General features: G+C 38.8%; 3 protein-coding genes across 5 annotated transcripts; 1 reads left to right on the forward strand and 2 right to left on the reverse strand.

Moving 5' to 3' along the window:
* Window positions 1–346: 346 nt before the first annotated feature.
* On the reverse strand, window positions 347–12234 carry LOC131311741 (U4/U6 small nuclear ribonucleoprotein Prp31 homolog). 3 transcript variants are annotated; one of them, XR_009195558.1, is made up of 11 exons: window positions 12056–12234; window positions 11194–11242; window positions 10038–10103; window positions 9768–9905; window positions 8581–9473; window positions 8396–8466; window positions 8077–8179; window positions 7754–7829; window positions 6585–6710; window positions 6077–6177; window positions 347–547 (listed from the first exon to the last, which is right to left on the reverse strand). XR_009195558.1 is itself a non-coding variant. In XM_058339307.1 (10 exons), exons 2-9 carry the CDS (start codon window positions 11194–11196, stop codon window positions 6603–6605), a joined length of 1458 nt encoding a protein of 485 aa, XP_058195290.1. In that variant the 5' UTR covers window positions 11197–11242; window positions 12056–12234; the 3' UTR covers window positions 3756–6177; window positions 6585–6602. The 3 variants fall into 3 exon arrangements, 2 of the variants coding, with proteins under 2 accessions (XP_058195290.1, XP_058195292.1); XM_058339307.1 differs by lacking the exon at window positions 347–547 and having other exon boundaries at window positions 3756–6177; XM_058339309.1 differs by lacking the exon at window positions 347–547 and having other exon boundaries at window positions 3756–6177; window positions 11194–11238; window positions 12056–12190.
* On the forward strand, window positions 1766–5024 carry LOC131311742 (probable xyloglucan endotransglucosylase/hydrolase protein 33). Its single transcript, XM_058339310.1, has 4 exons — window positions 1766–2762; window positions 2859–2959; window positions 3756–3964; window positions 4321–5024. The coding sequence occupies exons 1-4, from the start codon at window positions 2534–2536 to the stop codon at window positions 4724–4726; spliced, it is 945 nt and encodes a 314-aa protein (XP_058195293.1). The 5' UTR covers window positions 1766–2533; the 3' UTR covers window positions 4727–5024.
* Window positions 12235–14905: 2671 nt separating the features above from the next.
* LOC131311743 (uncharacterized) lies at window positions 14906–16290 on the reverse strand. The gene has a single exon (XM_058339311.1). It carries the CDS (start codon window positions 16286–16288, stop codon window positions 15026–15028), a length of 1263 nt encoding a protein of 420 aa, XP_058195294.1. The 5' UTR covers window positions 16289–16290; the 3' UTR covers window positions 14906–15025.
* Window positions 16291–19707: the final 3417 nt, after the last annotated feature.

The raw sequence follows: 19707 nt of genomic DNA on the forward strand, positions 1-19707 counted from the left end.
CCCGGATCCGGCCCGCGGCTTCACTTGAATCCCTCCCAAAGCTTCGCATGCTATTACAATCGATACTTATAATTAAGCCCACCTGGACCCTATGGGCTAATTCCGAGCCCTATGATGGGGGAGGATTGCACGGGCTACTGTGACCGCGCCCAACCTTACATCCTGATACCTAGAGAGAAGACAACAGATATCTTCATTTATGTGAGTGTGGAAAGAAATAGAGCGGGGGGGATATCTTCATTTATGTGAGTGTGGAAAAAATAGAGGGGGGTATCTTCATTTATGAGAGAGAGAGAGAGAGAGAGAGAGAGAGAGAGAGAGATCTAACCCTATATAAATTGCATGATATTTAAGTGACAATTGATAAAAAAATTACTCATTTAACCTTAATAAGTAGCTAGGGAAAATTTCATTAATAAACATCACAAACTTGGAAAACAAACTAAAAACATCACAAACCTGATTTATAACAAATTTTAGCTGTGGGATCCAGGCACAAGATAATTCTAAGATATCTGCATCCGTCCATCCCCTCTGCACCTAGTACCTTAAAAAAAAGGGGAAAAAAAAACTCTTAATGCACTTATTTATTGCTTGAATGGTCAATACACCCAAATTGGCCCTACTATGATTGCATAATCACAAAAAGCAAAAGAAAACATAAGGAGGCAGGGCATTTTGGACATTTCACAATGCAGTTTGGTTGGGTAAAGCCGAGCATGAGCTGTGACCCAAACTGCTAGACCAAAGGGGCCTCCACTTCGGGTTGGTGCTGTGCAGTGAGGTGTACACCTTTGAGCCGTCGAATCGTGCATTCGACGGCTCGGATCTCATCTCAACAATCGAGAGCCGTTCATTGTCGAGATGAAATCCGAATCGTCGAATGCACGATTCGATGGCTCAGAGGTGCGCAACACGGTGCTGCGCACACTACTGCACAGCACCATCCCCAGTTCCTTTTTCCCCTTTTGTAGTTTGGACCAACCCCACTGATGTGAACAAGAAGTCGGTCTCCAATAAATTGATGCATAAGGACCCACAAACATTTATGGATATGTCCATTTCATGACCACCCCATAGAAAAAACAGAAATGCTCAAACAATTATCAAATACATAAGAGTACATGTTTCCTATCAATTGACAATTATTCTCAAGTTACGTCGTCGAAAGAGTATCGAATTGTAGTTTAATATATGCAACGTGAGTAAATGTTTGATTTTTTACTAATAAAATTTTGAATTGAATTAAACATGTCTTGGGTATGTAATTTTACAAAATGTGTTGTTATCAATTCGATCACTATCAATCCGATGCCCTTCGCTATTGGTGTCATCAAACAAACGTACCCATAATTTATTATTCCATCCGTCCCTTTTTTAAAGTCCAGTATTCCATTTTGGGTTGTCCCTTAATAAGTATCCATTTTGTAAAGTTAGTGAATAAAAGTTAGTGATTGTCTATTTTGTCCCTAAAAGTATATTCCATTTTAAAAAGTTAGTGAGTAAAAGTATAACGATGATGAGTAAGTAGGGAAAGTAAAGAAAAAAATTGATGTGAAAGGTATAATGATAATATCTTTTTACTAAGTTGAAGTTACGAAACAGGACATCTAAAAAGGGACGGAGGGAGTAACATATAACAATGTCGAGTAAAAAATGCTAGCACCACAAGCACTTGCACAAACGTCACTTGCACTGTGAGGGTATTTGTGTATGTGTTTGTGGTGCTAAAATGATCAACATCTCTTTCAACGAAAGAATTCTCTGAAATTTGGCTTCTCTAGTCCGAGTTTGAATTGAAATGTCTGGGCTCGAGCTCAGCAATCTCACCACCTGAGCTTAAAAACCAACAGTCTAGACTTTTTCACTACTCACAAGCACAATAGAATCTGAACCATTCAGATTAAAAAATGCCCCCACGAGTTGTGTTTTCGAAAGCTGCCTCACAGGCCACAGCCAGTGGCTCCTACTAAAATGAGTTCAGGTGATATTTTGTTGAGATAAAAGATCTCACCACTATCTTTCCATTGCACAATATGACATGGTATTATAACCAATGGGTGGAGGAGAATAAACCCAAGGGGTTTTTGGCCAAGAGGGCACGAAAAAGCAATAAGTTCTTATCTTCCATAAAGTCGCATGTTCGAGACCAAACATCCCAAACTAGGGACCACTGGAGGGTTTGCCCGATGCGCGCAAGCTGTCCCGAACATCTAGATTTTCAAAAAAGAGGTTGAGGAGAATTGTGTTGAACACAATAATCCACAAAGATTCACGAATTTCCATGACATGGACCCCATCCAAAGGGATGGGCTGACCACCGGATCCTTTCAATTTCCAAACTCACCCCACATGCAACTCCAAATCATTGTACTCCGTATTAATGAGCGAAAACCACCCCATGAAATTTAAATTCCGAAAGACGTATCATCCAGCTTGCAACAGCTAAGCAAAAAGGCCTAAACTCCTATGAAGTACCCACCACGTATATAGCCATGGCTTTCTACCATAACCTTCATCTACCTTATGAGCCATGGCATCTGCAGAAGAGAAATTACTCTTTTCAAGCCTCTTAGTCTTCTCCCTCATTGCCACAGTCTCATCGCGCGGTGCAGTTTACACCCCTCCAACTGTTCCAAGTTTAACAAATCGCTTCAACCGTGTCTCGATCAATCAAGGCTACTCTGAATCCTTCGGACACTCAAATATTCACATACTGAATAACGGGTCCAATGCCAATCTCGTCCTGGATAAATCTTCAGGCAAGTATTTCCCCAAAAATAGCTTCAAAATTGATCACTGAAATCTAGCTTTCACAGTTTGTTTCACGGGTTCTAACGTCGCAAATTGTTTAGCAGGTTCTGGATTGGTCTCGCAGAGCAAATACAACTACGGATTCTTCAGTGCTGCAATAAAGCTACCATCTGGTTTCACATCAGGAGTTGTAATAGCCTTTTATGTAAGCTAGCCTTTCCACTCGTAGAGCTGGCTTTACATTCCACTCGATCACAGTACAGTTTCAAATCGACAAGTGGCATTCCATAGTAGGGCTCTGTATGTATTGCGTAAAGTAGACTAGACATGGTAACTCTTTGACAACTATATTAGGGCCAACTTAAACTCCGCGGGGGAGCAATATCACCGTCCACTAGTGGGGAACCCATTTAAAGCCACCCTCATATGGATTGACCCCACACGAGTTGAGAGCACTTACAAAGTTCCAAACCTGTCACCTACGAGGGAGTAAACCCATTAATCATAAGTCCCAAGTCTTGACCACCACAACCCCTTGGGGTGTGCACACATACTAGAAACGATAATACATGCATCAAACATATGGATTTGGTGAGACCAAGGGATTCAAATCTACCACGGGGTAGTACCAGGTTTAAGCCCAAATTCAGGCCGAACCGCTATTAGATGCAACTTCCCTCTCCGTTGTACCCTTCCTAATAAGTTAGGGTTTTGGCACAAGTGGTGACTTCTGAAGCATTTCCAAAGATTGGTTCTTGGGAGCTCTCAGATTCCAACCACACTGCCAAGTGCCAGCATTTATATGACACTGAATTCTCCTACTTTGTTGCATTATGCCTCTACATACATAAGCATGTTTCCATCCCCATGTGCAAAATGGGGCTGCACGTGAAGGAGGGTGTTGGTCTTGCTTGATAGCCTGATAGCCATCTCTTTATACCCTAAGTTTTTTAAACAATTGGTGAATTTTAACATTCACACCCTCTGGAACAATTTTGCAGTTGTCTAATGCAGACCTTTACCCTCACAACCATGATGAGATTGACATTGAATTGCTTGGTCATGAGAAGAGAAGAGACTGGGTAATGCAAACAAATATCTATGGCAATGGAAGTGTCCACACAGGGAGAGAAGAGAAGATTTACCTCTGGTTTGACTCGACACAGCAGTTCCACCAATACAGCATCCTCTGGAACAGTCACCATATAGTGTAAGAAAACAAACTACACAGTTTACTGCTCTCTTCGGTTATGATGTGTATTGTCTCGTATTCATATTATCCCGTTCGCGACTTGCACTCCAAACGGTCACAAAACATTTCCCTATATATTGCCTATAAAAAGAACATCTCCCTATATACGTCCGGGTTTTCAATGCACTACTGTTTCTGTGGGAGAGTAACACATTCTTGGCTCATTATTTTCTCCTCTTCTTTAGTTCTCCCAGGAATGTAAGTTTAAGCTAACCTCATTAATCATTTGCATTCTTGTTTGAATGTGTTGTTTTTTGTTCTCCGTCAAAATAGTACAACTACAAATGACACTTACCATTAAACCAACAATGCAGGTTTCTAGTGGACAATGTACCAGTTAGAGAATTTGTTCACAATTCTGCCAGTTCCTCTGTTTACCCATCAAAACCCATGTCGGTTTACGCAACAATTTGGGATGCATCAGAGTGGGCAACTCATGGGGGAAAATACCCAGTTAATTACCAGTATGCACCATTTGTTGCTTCATTTGGGGAGATGGAAATGGAAGGCTGTGTTTGGAACCCAAAAGTCTCAGCTGCGTCTTGCCCTAGGAGTAGTGGGCTTTCTAGTTTGGACCCAGTTGAGGGGCAGGAGTTTGTGAAGCTATCACAGGAGCAGATCAATGGATTGGAATGGGCAAGGAGGAAGCTCCTGTTTTATTCTTACTGTAAAGATACAACCAGATACAAAGTTCTACCACCAGAATGCAAGCCTAATTAACCCCTGTATGGAATTCCATTAGCAAATGGAGTGGCAGCCAAGTGGTAGGGTTGCCCTATTCTCATTGCATGAGGTGAGGGTTCAAACCCAACCAGCCCCATCCCCCCTTTTCTTAGTAGTAGAATAGGATTTGCCTTGTTCAAAAACAAAAAATTAAATTCATTATTTCTTTAACCTAAAAGGCAGACATGAATACTTGAAATAAAGGATTTATTAAGACCATATTGTAAAGCAGAGGTTCTTTTATGTCACCTATCATGTAATGATAAAAGTGTCAAAGATTCCAATGTTCTACGCAGACAACCTGTGTTATAACTTAGCATCCACAATCCTCTTACTTCAATGCTGATTTTGGATTTTGGATTTGTTGAGAAAAGAAATAAGAAAAAAAAGTAAGGAAGAGTTTGTAAGCAAATAATGCAAGTTTTCCCAATCTTTTTTCATGGTCCAAAAAATGAGAGCATGAAACTTCTCAAAAAACTATATGCTTCTTTTTTGGGTAAATGAGAGATTCCTTAAAAAGAGCAAAAGTCAGGAAAAAGCAAACAAATGAGGGATTCATTAATAAAAAAATTTCTATTCTAAAAAGAAGAGAATTCCATTGCCTAACTTGGTATAAATAGGGAGTCTTAGCCAAAAATCCCTCATATTAACATTTTTTCAGCTCAAGGACATGCACCTTGGACAAGCACCTTTTGCAATCAAACATAAGGACATGCACCTTTCGCAAAACTAGTGAAAGTTCACTAATAACTGAAAGTTAGTGAAAGTGTCTAAAACCCTAGGTACCTTATGAAAGATTGAAAGTACCTAAAATCCTAAACCCTAGGGTACCCTATGAAAGTGTCTAAGACACTAAAACCCTATAACAGGAAAGTGCATCCTAAAACCCTATGAAAGTGCCTAAACCCTAAGATACCCTTCCCTATATTAAGGTAACCTACAACCATAGGGTACCCTATCCTAGGGTAGTTTTGTTCGTGAAAACATGTTTTGGCCTTGTGGCTCAACAATTCAAAAAGTTGAAGGACCTCCGCTGAAAACTATTTTGCTAGCGTCCTTCCCCTAAATGGAAATTATTTACCATACTTCTGGCTAATTTTCCTGTATAAATAAGCCACTAGCCAGTTAGAGAAGAGTCAGAAGAGCTGAACAAGTATGAACAAAACTCAAGCTACATATTCAACTTTCGACATTTATATTTCTTATCTTATGTAAGCTATTTTCACACACAAACTGCACACAGTGAACTACATAAACACAAGCACAAACTCTCAAAACAAAGAAATGACGCCAAAAGCAGATGCACCAAATGGGACAACAAATGATATAGATTCAGCTATTACTTACAAATCACATGTGGGACCCTGAACCGTCATGTGTTGAACCATAGGGGGGTTTCAATCCATATCAACTTCTCCCTCAAAGATAATATAATGATGATGTTATTCCTGTTAACAGGACAAAAAAATGGAGGATGAAATTAAGTTACAGATCTGGTTTCCAATTTTTGTCAGACAGAAAAAATGACTCTTTCTCTCAATACTTCACATCAGTAATTAGCTAATTCATTCAACACCAAAAGGCTAAACTATGCAGTAGCCTCGAACTTATCCAGCCATCCCACACTATCTGGTTGGAAAAAAATCCACTTTCATAACAACAGTATTTGTCAAGTCAAGTTGAAATGTGTTACAGATGCTCAGAAAAAGAGCCAAAGAAAGTATCATACACAAAGCATGTACCAAAGGGGATACGGACAGAAATCAGTCACGCGGTGTCTAACAGCATCATTAATTCCATTGTAGTAAAGTATATCTAGTTTTATCACTCAGACAGGCATGGAGTGGGCAACAACCATCATAATTGGAATAGCTCAGGTCCTCTTGATCTTTGAAAATGTGCCTATTTCTGAAAAGTAGGTGCTTTGAGTTCCACTGCCAAGCTGATTTGCATGTGCCTGTGGATTTGACAGCTCAATCCCCTGCCACAGAAAAACGACGTTCTGAATCACTACATAAACGCATCACACAAAAATGTTCCATACGATGTCTATCTACATATAAACACGCGCATATTTACATGAAAAATGGCTTCGATAACCAAATATAAATTTCTCCCAAAGAGATGGACAGGTCGAACAAGAAAAACTGACTTCACAGAACAAACTCAGTAAACAGATATTTTAACACAAGTGACGCGCACGACAAATAATATGACGGTGATCAATACAAACGAGGTCTAAGTGAAAGAGCTCTTGAAGTCAAAGCACTGACACCAAGAGAAGTGACCAATTGTCCAAAAAGATTTAGCTATTAGAGAAAAAGCAACCAGCGTGTAGCAAGCTTTGAAGGTTGTCCGAACAAAAAAACAAAAACAAAAAACTCTAGCATGAGCATAAACTGTGAGCACCGAGTCATGTACTTGCTGGAGGGCTTAATCGTAAACACTCTATAGCCACAAAGAGCTGAACTCTGTCGCGATGAAGGTACACTCCAACTGGATAGCCACATTTTTCTTTACAGATCAGCTTCAATATGTAGCCACGTACACTTATTAAAACAGAAGCGAATGCCCCAAAATCCTTCTAAAGCCTGCTCACAATTTCTTAAGATGTATTTGAAAGTTGGGACAACTACGCTCTATAAATGCAAATACAGATTATACTGATCTACCCAGGTCTGTTTGAAACTGATTTAGCTTTGCCTTTTGGATTCTCACAAAAGGGATTGGAAGAAGTAGGAAAGGACTTAATCATCTACTCCAACATGAAACACTAGAAGAGACTACAACAAGCTGTATTTTCAGGGTCGGTAGAATTTTTCAAGGGCAAATAGATAAAGAAACACGGATTGTTCCTTCAAGATTGCAATTTACTATCCACCCAATTTCACAAAAAATGGTCAGAAATACCTGTATTGCTAAATCAGCATGCACAGATATAAGTATACTAAATGTGACAATCAGAATATGTATGCAAATTGACATCAATAGAGATGCTTTGGAATGTTAAGGAGTGGAACAAACCTGCACAGGTGTAAAGGCCAAACTTGAAGTAAGTCCTGAGGTAGCACCACTGCTTCCATAGTTCTTTTCCTTGAACCTGAAAAGAGTACAACCTCCATGAGAACCTATAGTCAGGGATGACATCAACCATTAACTAGTAAAATTGGCTTATGATATATGACTCAGGTTTATCTTCTTCCTTTTTTCTTTTTTTTTTTTGATAAGTAAATATACGACTTGGGTTTATCAAATCCGAAAAGCATGAAAAAGGGGTATAACAACTAGGCAATACATTATGGCTGGAGAATTAACACAAAATAATGAGGTAGAAAAAATAAACCCACTTTTTAGCTACTTTTGCAGCGAGTTTGCTTTGACCCACTGATACACGCAACCTTCCATTCCCAGCCTGACCAAGCATACCATATCCTTCTCCAAGTCCATCACCTATTCCAAGAAGTAGCATAGAACCATGGAATGAGTTCCCACTTTGTAGTAATCTTAAAAAAATAAAAAAAAAAGCAGCAGCCGCAAACGGGCAGACAGTTTACATACTTTCTACTTAAAGTTGCTGATTAAGCTGTGAAAGTGGATATAAAGGTTTATGTAATCCAAATTTCTAGCATCTAAGATTCTAAGTGATCCAAAATTATTGAGACATACCCAAGGAACTCTCTTCAGGGACACCAAACTGCATCCTATTAGCCATCTTCCTCATGTCCGTTATAGCATATCTGATATTAGAAACATTAAGTAACAAAAATCAGGCAGCCATATTATATCCCACAAACAAACCTACCAGAGAGAGAGAGAGAGTATGTCAAGGTAAGTCAGAGTAACTATAATACCTTTCCTTCATCTTCCTCAACCGACGGCCACCTCTCTTTTTCTTGGGCTCAGAATCAGGAACTGGAAGAGGTTTAGGTTGCTTTGCTGGAGGTGGCTCTTGCCACTTTTCAATTTTCTTATGAATCTCATCGCGGAAGGCTCTCCCTGTCTTCCCAGTTGGATCTCCTCTAATAGAATCAACACGTGCCGCAAGAGTCGATTTTGAAGCCAGTAGCCGGCAGGCACGCATCCTTAGAGAAGGGGGTGTACTTTGAAGTATCTCTGCCTGTTCAATATAACCCACGCGAAACTGGGATGTTGCAGTAGAAAAACCTGCTAAGTTCTTTTTCTTAGCACCGAGGAGCTGAACATTGCAAGCAGGCATCTTAGCTAATGCTGATAGACCACCAGCAGTCCCCATAAGTTTTGCCGCAACTGCACTCCCAACAATAGCAGAAAGATTTGGCGCAATATATCCCATTCTGCTCTCCACGAAATCAAGGACCTTTTTCTTTGATGAATCAAGAACAAGAGCACGATCACATGCATCAATTGTCTTTTGAAGGACTTCCTCCGGAAGTGGTTTACCACTAGTGGTTGACGCTGTAACCGAAACCACCATGATAATTGCCGAGGGTAGAAGTCCTTCGAGATCAACGAGGGTCAAGTCCATCTCATTGCCAATCTTTTTAACAACTCGAGCATAATCAATAGGGTGATGAACAAGTGATTCAAGCTCAGGAAATTTCAGCCGATACTTATCTCGGATAAAATTATGGATGATAACAATCTCATTCTCAATGTCAACTGACAATGCATTGCAGTCCACTATTAGCTGGTACTCGGGATCGTCTTCTAGAACTATGCCATTATCTGACATATCCGATCCCTTTTCAAGAGCATCTTCAACTTTCTGCAAAAAGAGAGCATGTGTCAACTGTTTTCCCATATGAATATCCAAAATCAGGAAACTCAGCGATGTTGATAAATAGACAAGTTACAAATGAAGAACAAGGACAAGTATGTTAGTAACAGTAGCCTGAAGATACTACAGGAGAAGGTTGGAAAAACATTAGAAATTTAAATGCAGATAAAATCCTATAGTATAAGATTCATAAGGATGCAGAACTAAAGAAACATAAAAGAATTAAGAAGTAAAAAAAATCAGCAAACACATATATCTGGTGTCAAAATAGGACAAACTAACCTTCATGATATCAATGTACCGCTGTGTTTTCTGTAATTTAGAGACACTGTCTAGATCGTCGTAATTAAGATTTTCAATATCTACCATGTCCCCATCTACGTCTTCTTCCATGTTTTCCGTATCGACATTGTCTTCACACTGAAAGGGAAAAATTAATTTTCACAAGGAAAAATATCAGTGATAGCCCAATAAGTATAACCTGTCCCAGGAAAGATAACAACGTTATAACCTGACCAAAATACAAGTTAAATAAAGGAGAAAGATACTCACAGGAAGATTAGCTTCATTGTCAGATAATTCATCGAGGTCAGCAAGGAAAGAATCAGCAAGAGTTGCCTGAAGCAAACACAGCATATTTAGAAACACAATGGCAGCAATCTGTTTAAGAAGCATATTTCACTTCAGCAAATTACTTAGTTTCAACTTTCAGATGGCAGTGATATGGTCCTTACAGCAAATATTGTTCTTGTTTTGAGGGATGGAGACAGGAAAATCAAAATATACAACTTAAAGGAACAATATACAGTGTACACTACGGCATAAATTCACTCTGTGTTGCACTGGTTAGTAGTTAACCTACAAAACCACCAGATAAATTCCTGAAAACTTGATTCAATTAGTTTATACAATAACTTGAGTATATTCAGTAAGAAACAATGTATGAAATACCGTACTTTTCTTCAACCCTTTCTCAAAGCACACTGAAGTTACGAGTAACTAAAGCATGTCAGACACATATGCTTTACTTACGTGAAACAATCATGGTCCTCATGGGATGAAGTATCATCCACCACATGTCCTGAAAAAGTTTGACAATACACACACATGTTTCTTCCTCAAAATGGATGGTGGATGCTTCTATTAAGGGCGTCTTGTATCAAGTCACAACAACCAACCGTGTCATGAAAAGGGTCCAAGATGGCACTTCAACGTACCCGAGTATTCACCACAGGCAAAAAAATAACTCTGCAACCCACCACACCCAACCTAACCTTCTCATTTGGTAATTCGTTTTTTCAACCTTGCAAAAAGTAATCGGAAATTGATGTAACCTAAACCCAACCCCAACTACACAATTGATGTCGGAACCTCACACACCAATATGATGATACTCAGCCTGATGCAACTCCATCACTGGACCAAGTGGTCCTTGGCCTAATTGGGTAATTTACAGGCTCATATGTTTGTTATAATTATAATCACTAACGAGCAAGAACATAAAAATCGATAACTATTATTATTCATCTGTCAATACATGCCTTAGAACTAACCTAAACATGCAACTAAGTGACTAACCTAAATGGGAGAAAAAAAGAAGCAGATTCCATCAATTCAACGCCCACCCCCCCCAAAAAAAAAAAAAACAAGTGAAGCAAGTAATTACAGGAAGTTTCACTCGAAAAGCTAAAATTGCGAGAAAACTTACCATTTTTTAAACTCCCAGCAATGGTGGATTGTGCCTCCAAAGGTTCTTCCTACAAAAAATAAACAAATTCAATAAAACAAACAACTCAACATATCAAATAATATCTACAAAACAATAACCGAGGAATAATTGGGAAGTAAGGTATAACAACAGATGTGAAACCCTAGGGAAATCTTGGTGAATTAGAAGCAAACAGATCAACAACGGGTGTGGTTGAATATCTGTGGTTATTTGGTAAATTACGCACTAAAGGAGAGCCTTTTGTCATCAAAAAATAACTACAAACACTAATGGACGAATAATTGGGAAGTAAGATAAAAACAACAGATGTGAAACCCTAGGGAAAGCTTGGTGAATTAGGAGCAAGCCGATCGACGGGCGTGGTTGACTATCTATGGTCGTTTGGTGAATTAGGTGCTAAAGGAGAGCTTTTTGTTGGGTGGTTTTGTTTATGGTTGCCCGTTGTATCATCTATGTCTGTGGTTGTATCTGTGATGTATCAAGAATTTTTCATTCGCGGTGAACGCTGACGAATAAACTGGAATCCTTTCTTCCTAGTTGTCAATTCTAGTCCCATTGAACTTGTGTGGAAACCTTGCCTGTCAGGTCTCGTGGTTTTGTTCAAACAGATATATACGGGTATCGGGTAGGCCACAAATTTGGGCGCCCAGTGTACGTATAATTGTAGATACAAAAGTGAACATATAGGTAGAGATATGCATGTATGAACCAACGCACGAACACACACCCACACCCGCATACACACAACAAGAGAGAGAGAGAGAGAGAGAGAGAGAGAGAGAGAGAGAGAGAGAGATGAAGACAGAGAGAGAGACGGGGACAGAAAGCGAGAGAGATATACCTGGACTGATCGTAGCAAGCCCAGCCGGCGATCGATAGGGATCGGAGCTTCACTCGTGATCGGGAGCCGAGGGACGAGAGAGAAACCGACTGAGAAGAAACCCTAGTCTGTGAAGAAGCAGAGTTCAAGATGGTAGTATTATTACACACTTTAATACAAAGGATTTTTTGTTTTTCTGTTTTCCCAACTTTCCAGGATAAAAAATACATAAGTTATGTTTGAACGACCGAATCTCAGTAGGAATAGAAATATGATTATTAAAAATTAAGTTTCTAAATTTTCTGGAATACTGTACTAATTATATTTCTAAGAATACAATACCGAAATTAATTGCATTCTAATATTAAAATTAATTCAGTAATCTTATGGATGAAATAATTACTTTGAAAATTTATCAAAATCAACATTTTCATTTTTTCAAGCTAGAAATCCAAGATTACCATGGGATAATAGAGGGATTAGATTCTCACTCACTCTGGCAATGTGGTACTTGGTTGAATGTATCTTCAGAAATTACATTTTTATTATTGTCTCTTTCAAACGTCGGAATTATAGAAGTATGTCGTCGCATTTCTATTACTGTCTTTTCTAAATATGTGAATCATGAAACTAAGGATTGGAAAAGAAGATTTGAAGGAAAAAATAGAAATACGGAGGGTGGGTTGGAGATGCTCTGACCGTTCATCACCATAAAGATGAAAGTTTTTTTTTTTTGCTTCTTGTGATTTGTTGTTAAGAAAAGTTCGTTGGTTAGAATATTGTTGAACTGACTACTATTTATTAATTGCAATTTAATATTTTTAATAGATGATTTATTTGTCAATTGCAAGTATTGGACTCTCATGTTGCCCTGGCCAAAGCCACTATTTGCGGTTGATAACCTTTTTTTTTTTGTGATCTTCAATAAAGTCTAACGAGACTACACAGCCAAATGGCTTGAGAAACAGAAACAAGAGAAAAAGGGGGCAGAGCCACGCAATTACAAGGAAGAGAATCCCTTAAAGCTAAAGACGCAACCGAATGAGCTAAACAATCAGCCGTTCGATGAACCCATCTCAGAATAAGCTTGCTTGTGGCCACCATCTGTCGAATATCCTGAACCAAAGTTGAGACCTGCCATGGTGGGACAAGCTCCGAGACACTTAGATGAATAGCCACTTTGTTATCAGACTCCACTTCAACCCCAGAACGACACAATGCTGTCATCATTAAACAAGCTTCCCGAATTGCAAAAAGTTCACCCTGGAGCGAAGAGAGAGCCGAAACAGACTTAGCCACCCCATCTACAATAATGCCCTTCCAATCCCGAATAACCACTGCAATTTTCCCTGGGGAGGAATTGCCTTTTAGAGCGACGTCACAGTTGGCCTTGAGAGACCTGCAGTCCGGAGCCTTCCACGATGAGGGAGCATTCCCTACCGGATGGTTATCCATGTGGACTTGTGGAGTCACAACCGAGGTACAGAATTCAGACATGGCAAAGCTAGCCCTAGCCATGGTATCCAAAGGATTAACCGCAACATGTCGAAAGATAAACTCATTTCTCGCTTTCCAAATATTCCACGCAATAAAGGCAACACGACTGATCACATCACAAGCATCTTTAGGAGGAATAGAATCAATGATAGATGAAGTCCATTTAAGGGCAGAGTCAGGTTGATTAGAAACACCTCCATGATCAATATTAAAGCCAAACCAGACAGCTCGCACCCAAGAACAAGAAAATAGAATATGATCAGTTGATTCTACCTGCAAATGGCACAGAGGACACAAGTTGGAAGGTGCGCACTTCCTCTTATAAAGGTTTTCCTTGGAAGCTAAACTATCCTTGCACACACGCCACCAGAAAATACAGATTTTGTTGGGAAGCTTGAGCTTCCAAATGGTTTTCCACAGATTTGGGTTTGGACGAAAAGAAGAGCCTGGTTTGCATTCATCTGTTTTTGGCACGAAGGCAAGACGATAACCAGATTTAACTGAGTAAATGCCATTGTTAGAAAAGTGCCAAATCAGCTTATCATTCCTCTGAAAAACTGGAAGAGGAATCTTGAGAATAGCTTCCAGTTAAACAGGAGAGACCTCCTTTTCCAACTGCTCCACTTCCCCCTTTGATGGTCAATCACATCAGACACAAGCTCAATCACAGAGTTGGGAGGCTTGGGGGTATTAATCTTGAAATTAGATGTAGAGGGGATCCATTTACCTTCCCAAAAGTCGATTGAAGCCCCATTTTGAACCTGCCAGCGCAGGCCTTTCGTCAGAAGATTCCTTCCCTGCAGGAGGCTTAACCAAATCCAGGAGGCAAGACTTCCACGAGCAGCCTGGAGAAAAGAAGAATTGGGGAAATAAATCCCTCTCAAGAATCTAGCCCAGTAAGCTTGAGGGTTCAAGAGAAGTCTCCAGCATTGTTTAGCCAGCATGGCTTCATTGAAAGCTCGAAAATCCCGAAAGCCCATGCCCCCATCCTCCTTTGCAATGGTTTTACTGGTCGTTGGCCATGGAGGATCTCTTTTTCTAGATGCTGCTTTAGTTGTGTTGTGATCAACTACTGTCATGCGCAATACACCAAGCTAACGAGGGGAATATGCAATGTTCTAAAAGTCACTAGACTCTAGTCGGGCGGTCAGCCACCTTCGAGCAACTAATCGGATTAACTAGCGATTAATCAGTACATATTAATTAGTAATCGGCGATTAATCTATGTATATTAATTAGTAATCGGCGATTAATCGTTAGTCGGTCCTAATCAAATAGGTCTTGCCAGCTATTAATCGCTTTAATTTCTTGTTTTAGAACACTGGGAATATGCAAAGTGAAAGTCATCAGAACAGGGTTTGTAGACATACTTTGACTTAGTTGCATTGCAAAAGAGGCTTACCATTGCGCAAAAAAAAAAAGAGGCTTACCAATACACTTAAAAACATTGTAAAAAAATAAAAATCACAGACATAACTGAGAATTTAGTCCAGGTTAAACTAGCTGCAAATTTGCATCACCCAGTTCTCGTTTTGTATGTTCAATCACTATTTGCAAATTCTCAGTCTCTTTAAGCACTGTTTCTCTATCAACTTCTTGAGCTTTTCCTTGTACTTTCTCTTCGACATTCACCAGAAACCCATCTCTCCGATCGTAGAAGTAAATCATACAAGCCACCCATTTAATCACATTTCCTACGCAAATCAGGGTAGCTGATACGATAACCCCTCCCACTCTCTTGTAGCAGCCGAAATACAGGCACAACGACCGCAAACCGAGTTCCCAAAGAAAGAAAACAAGCATCAAAAGGAGTCCGTCACCCTTACTATCCCTGCTAAAACGATCGGAGAGCGCAAATGCCCCCCTCCCACATATGCCCTTCTCCAAAACAGAGATCACAATACTCATGGTCCAAATCGCGCTCCATTCCAAGTACTTCGTTAGCAGAACTAAGCACGCTGCTGCAAATAATACCGAGACGAAGAAGTAGCCATGGGAAATGTTTCTTACGATGAAGAAGTAGAGCGTCGCTATCCATATCGATCCAAGAATCACACAGTTTGATGTGTAGAAAACGCATAGTAACGTGATGATCAAAGGGCTTTTGAACCTGGCTTCGAAATTTTGCACCATCAATCCCAGTGCCATCGGTTTCTCCCCGGTGTACAACTTCGATGCTGAATCAACAGTTAAAATCCCATTGAAGAGCTCCAGGAGACGAAGTGGGAAAAAATACAAGAACCCCACTTGTATCAAATCCACACAAAAATCCTTCGATAATCGGCCTTGTAAAAAAAATGGCAGTGGCCAGCCGTGGTAGAAGTAACTATAGGGCGGCTCCGTGATTTTGGAGGCTTTAACGAGTGTCCTTCCAAGGATCAATTCGAAGAAAACCATGATACCGAAGAGAGGGAGGGAGGTTAGCAAGATGAATCTCATGAAGTTGATGTTTGAGAATGAGATTCTTACAGCCTTTTTGAGTATACCAGAGACTTCTAGCTTTTGACTCATCCCGGCATGACTGTTTTCCATTTGTGAGCTTACCTTTTCTTTTTTAATTTTCCCGACCTCTATTCTAGCATCAATGGTGGTGGATTCTTGATCGAGAAGTGAGGGAGAGAGAGAGAGAGAGAAGTCTTCTCTTGAACTTATGGTATTTGCTATATATTGTATTAACTTATGCAGAGAAAGAGAGAAGTTTTCTCTTGTACATATTGCCTTAGTTGTGTTTACCCTATTGATTAACTTATGCAGCATAATTTTTTAATTTTTTTTTTTTGTGTTTGTTTGTTTTACAGCAAACTTTTATGTGATATAGGTTCGTATCGGAAAAGTAAAAAATTATGACTTTTACACAAGTATTTTGAAAAATATCCAAAGAAAAGCTAAAAAAAATCAGTTTTCAGATTTTTTTTGAATATTTTCCAGAATACTTGTGTAAAAGTCATAATTCTTTACTTTTTCCGGTTCCTCTCGTCAAGACGAGCCCATATCACATAAAATTTTAACGTAAAACTAACAAACGCAAAAAAAAAAATTGAATAAAGACAAAACCAAAAAAATTGTGATGCACAAGTTAATCACTAGCATGAATGGGACAGTGAAGAAAGTAATGGTGTGGAAGACTTGGCTTGGGGTTGTTCTTGAGTGATTGTCAATGTAATGATTGGTTAATGGTTTGAATATTTCCCCTAACAATTTAAACATTTTTGGTTGCATCTACCCCTTCATATTCCATCCTTTATATACTCCCGAACTATTTATTGTGAGAGCCCGGTCATTGGGATTATTCAACTTAATTGGTCGATATCAACACATACGTGAGCATAATATACGTATCATGTTTTAAATTATTTGGGTTACTACAAAGGGATAGGCCTGTATAAGAAATTCAATCCTCAGGTCATCTTAGGGAGCCTATAAATCCCCGTGAGTGGTATGGTACCCCGAGTTAATTAATTATCAGGCCCGTCCAGATATTTTGTCCAGTTCCTTTGACCAGACAGAAGGAAGATTGGAATGTCTTGGTAGACGTGGCCAGTGTTGTGTCATCTTAAATTCGTTTTTAAGGTTGGAGAATTCATGTCAAGATTCTCTTTATTTTAAGCTGGTTCATTTGTTTTTGGGCTAATCGTGTCATGTCATTTTTTATTTATGTTCAATCCATATTTTGTCAAAGATTTATCTGTACTTGTAGTCTTAATATATTAAATGTTTAGATAGTAGTATTAGATTTGTATAACCTTTTTTTCCTCTCAAGATTTGAATTTCATCATATTAATCTCTATTCAATGTGAAGTTCTTCACAAATTTGTTTACTACGGAAAATTTCTACATTTGAAGAGTAGGTCTTATTTATTTAGTACTAAGTTGTTTCCTCTTGTTAGGTTGATTAAAATAGCATTTAAAATTACAAAAAACTACATTATTGTCAAAATTCTTTTCTTCGTAATTTCTGTATAACTGAAAGAAGGCAGATATAATAAAGACATGTTAATTTGTACACAAGCTACCGCACGTTAATTAGTGTTGTCCTTTTTCAAATGTGTAACAATGTAATTAAGGAGATAACAATTGTGAAATTTTAAAAGTACTCGCAAGCGCACGAGTCGTATCGAAGTATAATTATGCAAGTGCGAGGTCGAATCCACAAGGGACTTGTGTATTTTTATAGGAAAACTAAAAAAAAAGAAAAACTTAAACTGATTGAATAATTCTAATCTAGTTAACAAAAATATTGATTTGTATTTTAACTAAGAACTAAAAAAAAAAATAGTGATAACACATAAATATGTTGACGATTGAACGAACTTGAAAAAAGAAACGTGACTAAGGTTTTAGAATACACACTTATGTATTCATAGCAATTATTATCAAACTTTTAGTTACTTTCCTACTCATCTTTGTTAGGAACATGTGTGAAAGATCGAGTCTTACATTAGATAAAAAAAAAAAAGGGTGGATCTTAATATACAATTAGATGACTCACCACTTACAAGACTTGGCCTTTTAAATGTGTATGAGTCATATTGTACATTGGGTCTATGTAATGTGGTATGGACTCCGTGGATATTCCCTAGCACATTGGGCCTACGCGTGCACAAGAAAACCTCAGGCGGTTCAGACTCCCAACAATCTAATATCATCATCACATTCGGATCACAAAAGATATCTAGTGCTTGAAATCAATAGTTGCATAAGAGCATCTCCAGCAATATAGCCATAATTCTCATAATTCTCACCATTTACCATAGGATTTCCCTCATGGCTAACCACAAAACATGTCCACCACCCAACAGCCTCAATAAAAGCCTCAACAAAGTAAAAAAAAAATATTCAGACGGGCACGTGACCAACACGCGCGAGAGTAGATCTTACTCTCTCTCACTCGCGGCCTTTGATCAGCGCGTGAGAGCTCCGGTGACCTCAGTTGCCGACGGGGATCGGTGGCGTTGGAATCGTCTCGACGATATCTACAATCCTCTGGGCTCAAAACGATTTTAGGATTAAGTCTCCGTTGAAGCCACTGTCGCTGGAAAACGGAGAGAAGTCACCGTCTCCGATCTGTCTGGCCAAGCGAGCCTCCGTACTCGCTCAAACAGGTGAGGGGCTAGAGCGAGGAGGGCAACTAGCGAGTTCGTGGCGAGGCTGTTGGAAACTCAATTTTGATGGTTTCGCTCGGGAATCTGTCTCGCCGGAGAAAATTGCTACACTGCTGGAGATGCTCTAACAGAACTAAATAACTACCTAGCAATCCCAAATCATGAAAAAAAAACTTAATTGAATCCATATCCATATCCAAAATTACTAACTTAATCAAAATGAGATAAAAATGATTTTTTGATTAAATCAAGCATTCAGAAAATAAATAAAGAGTCTACAAATAATTACTACAAAATAGGAGGTTTCATCCTCAACGAAGTTTTTTTTTCCTCTTAATTCCCAGCCGAACCCCCAAAAACCCTACCAAGGCCTATTTTGGCTAAAAAAATTCAAATGGATAATTTTTTGTTCTTATTAAAAAAAATTGCATTTGTTAATTTTTGTCAATTTTTTATGAATTATTATTTCGTCATGACGAGAGGAATCTAAAAAGTAAAATAGCTTCCTTGTTTGTCTCCTAAGCATAAAATAGAGATATATTTATTTATAATTTATTTGTTTTTACATACGATCAAAATCTAATTTTTTCTGATAAAAACCAAAGTTAAAAAAGAATTCATTTGGATTTTTTTTAGGCAAATTTTTTTGAATAAGTCTCCCCAATATAGATGCCGAGCAATTCCAAAGTTACAAAAAAAAAAAAAAAATTCCTTTAGAATTGCCTAAGGCTACAAGTCAAACCCAATTAAGTTGGATCACCAATCAGCATCCAAGTCAATATCCAAATTCCAATGAAGGACCACGAGACTTCCTTAATCTTGGCCATGTTCCTCCAAATTATGGAGTTTCATATTCCTTAATTAATTGCATGGCCTTTCAAAAAATTAATTGCATGTAGAATTTGAGCTCCACTTAAAATTAGTGGCCCATCAAATTCGCTGATTCTTTTCTTTTTTTCTTTTTTTTTTTTCAATCGGTAGGTGTTTATTCATTAATCACTAGAAGAAATATCCAACAAGTCCCAGGTCAACTGAGCCCCCTGACGGAGAATTCTTCCTCCCAGTCCCAATCCA

This window comes from Rhododendron vialii, chromosome 12a, assembly GCF_030253575.1.
Source record: "Rhododendron vialii isolate Sample 1 chromosome 12a, ASM3025357v1".
NCBI lineage: Eukaryota > Viridiplantae > Streptophyta > Magnoliopsida > Ericales > Ericaceae > Rhododendron > Rhododendron vialii.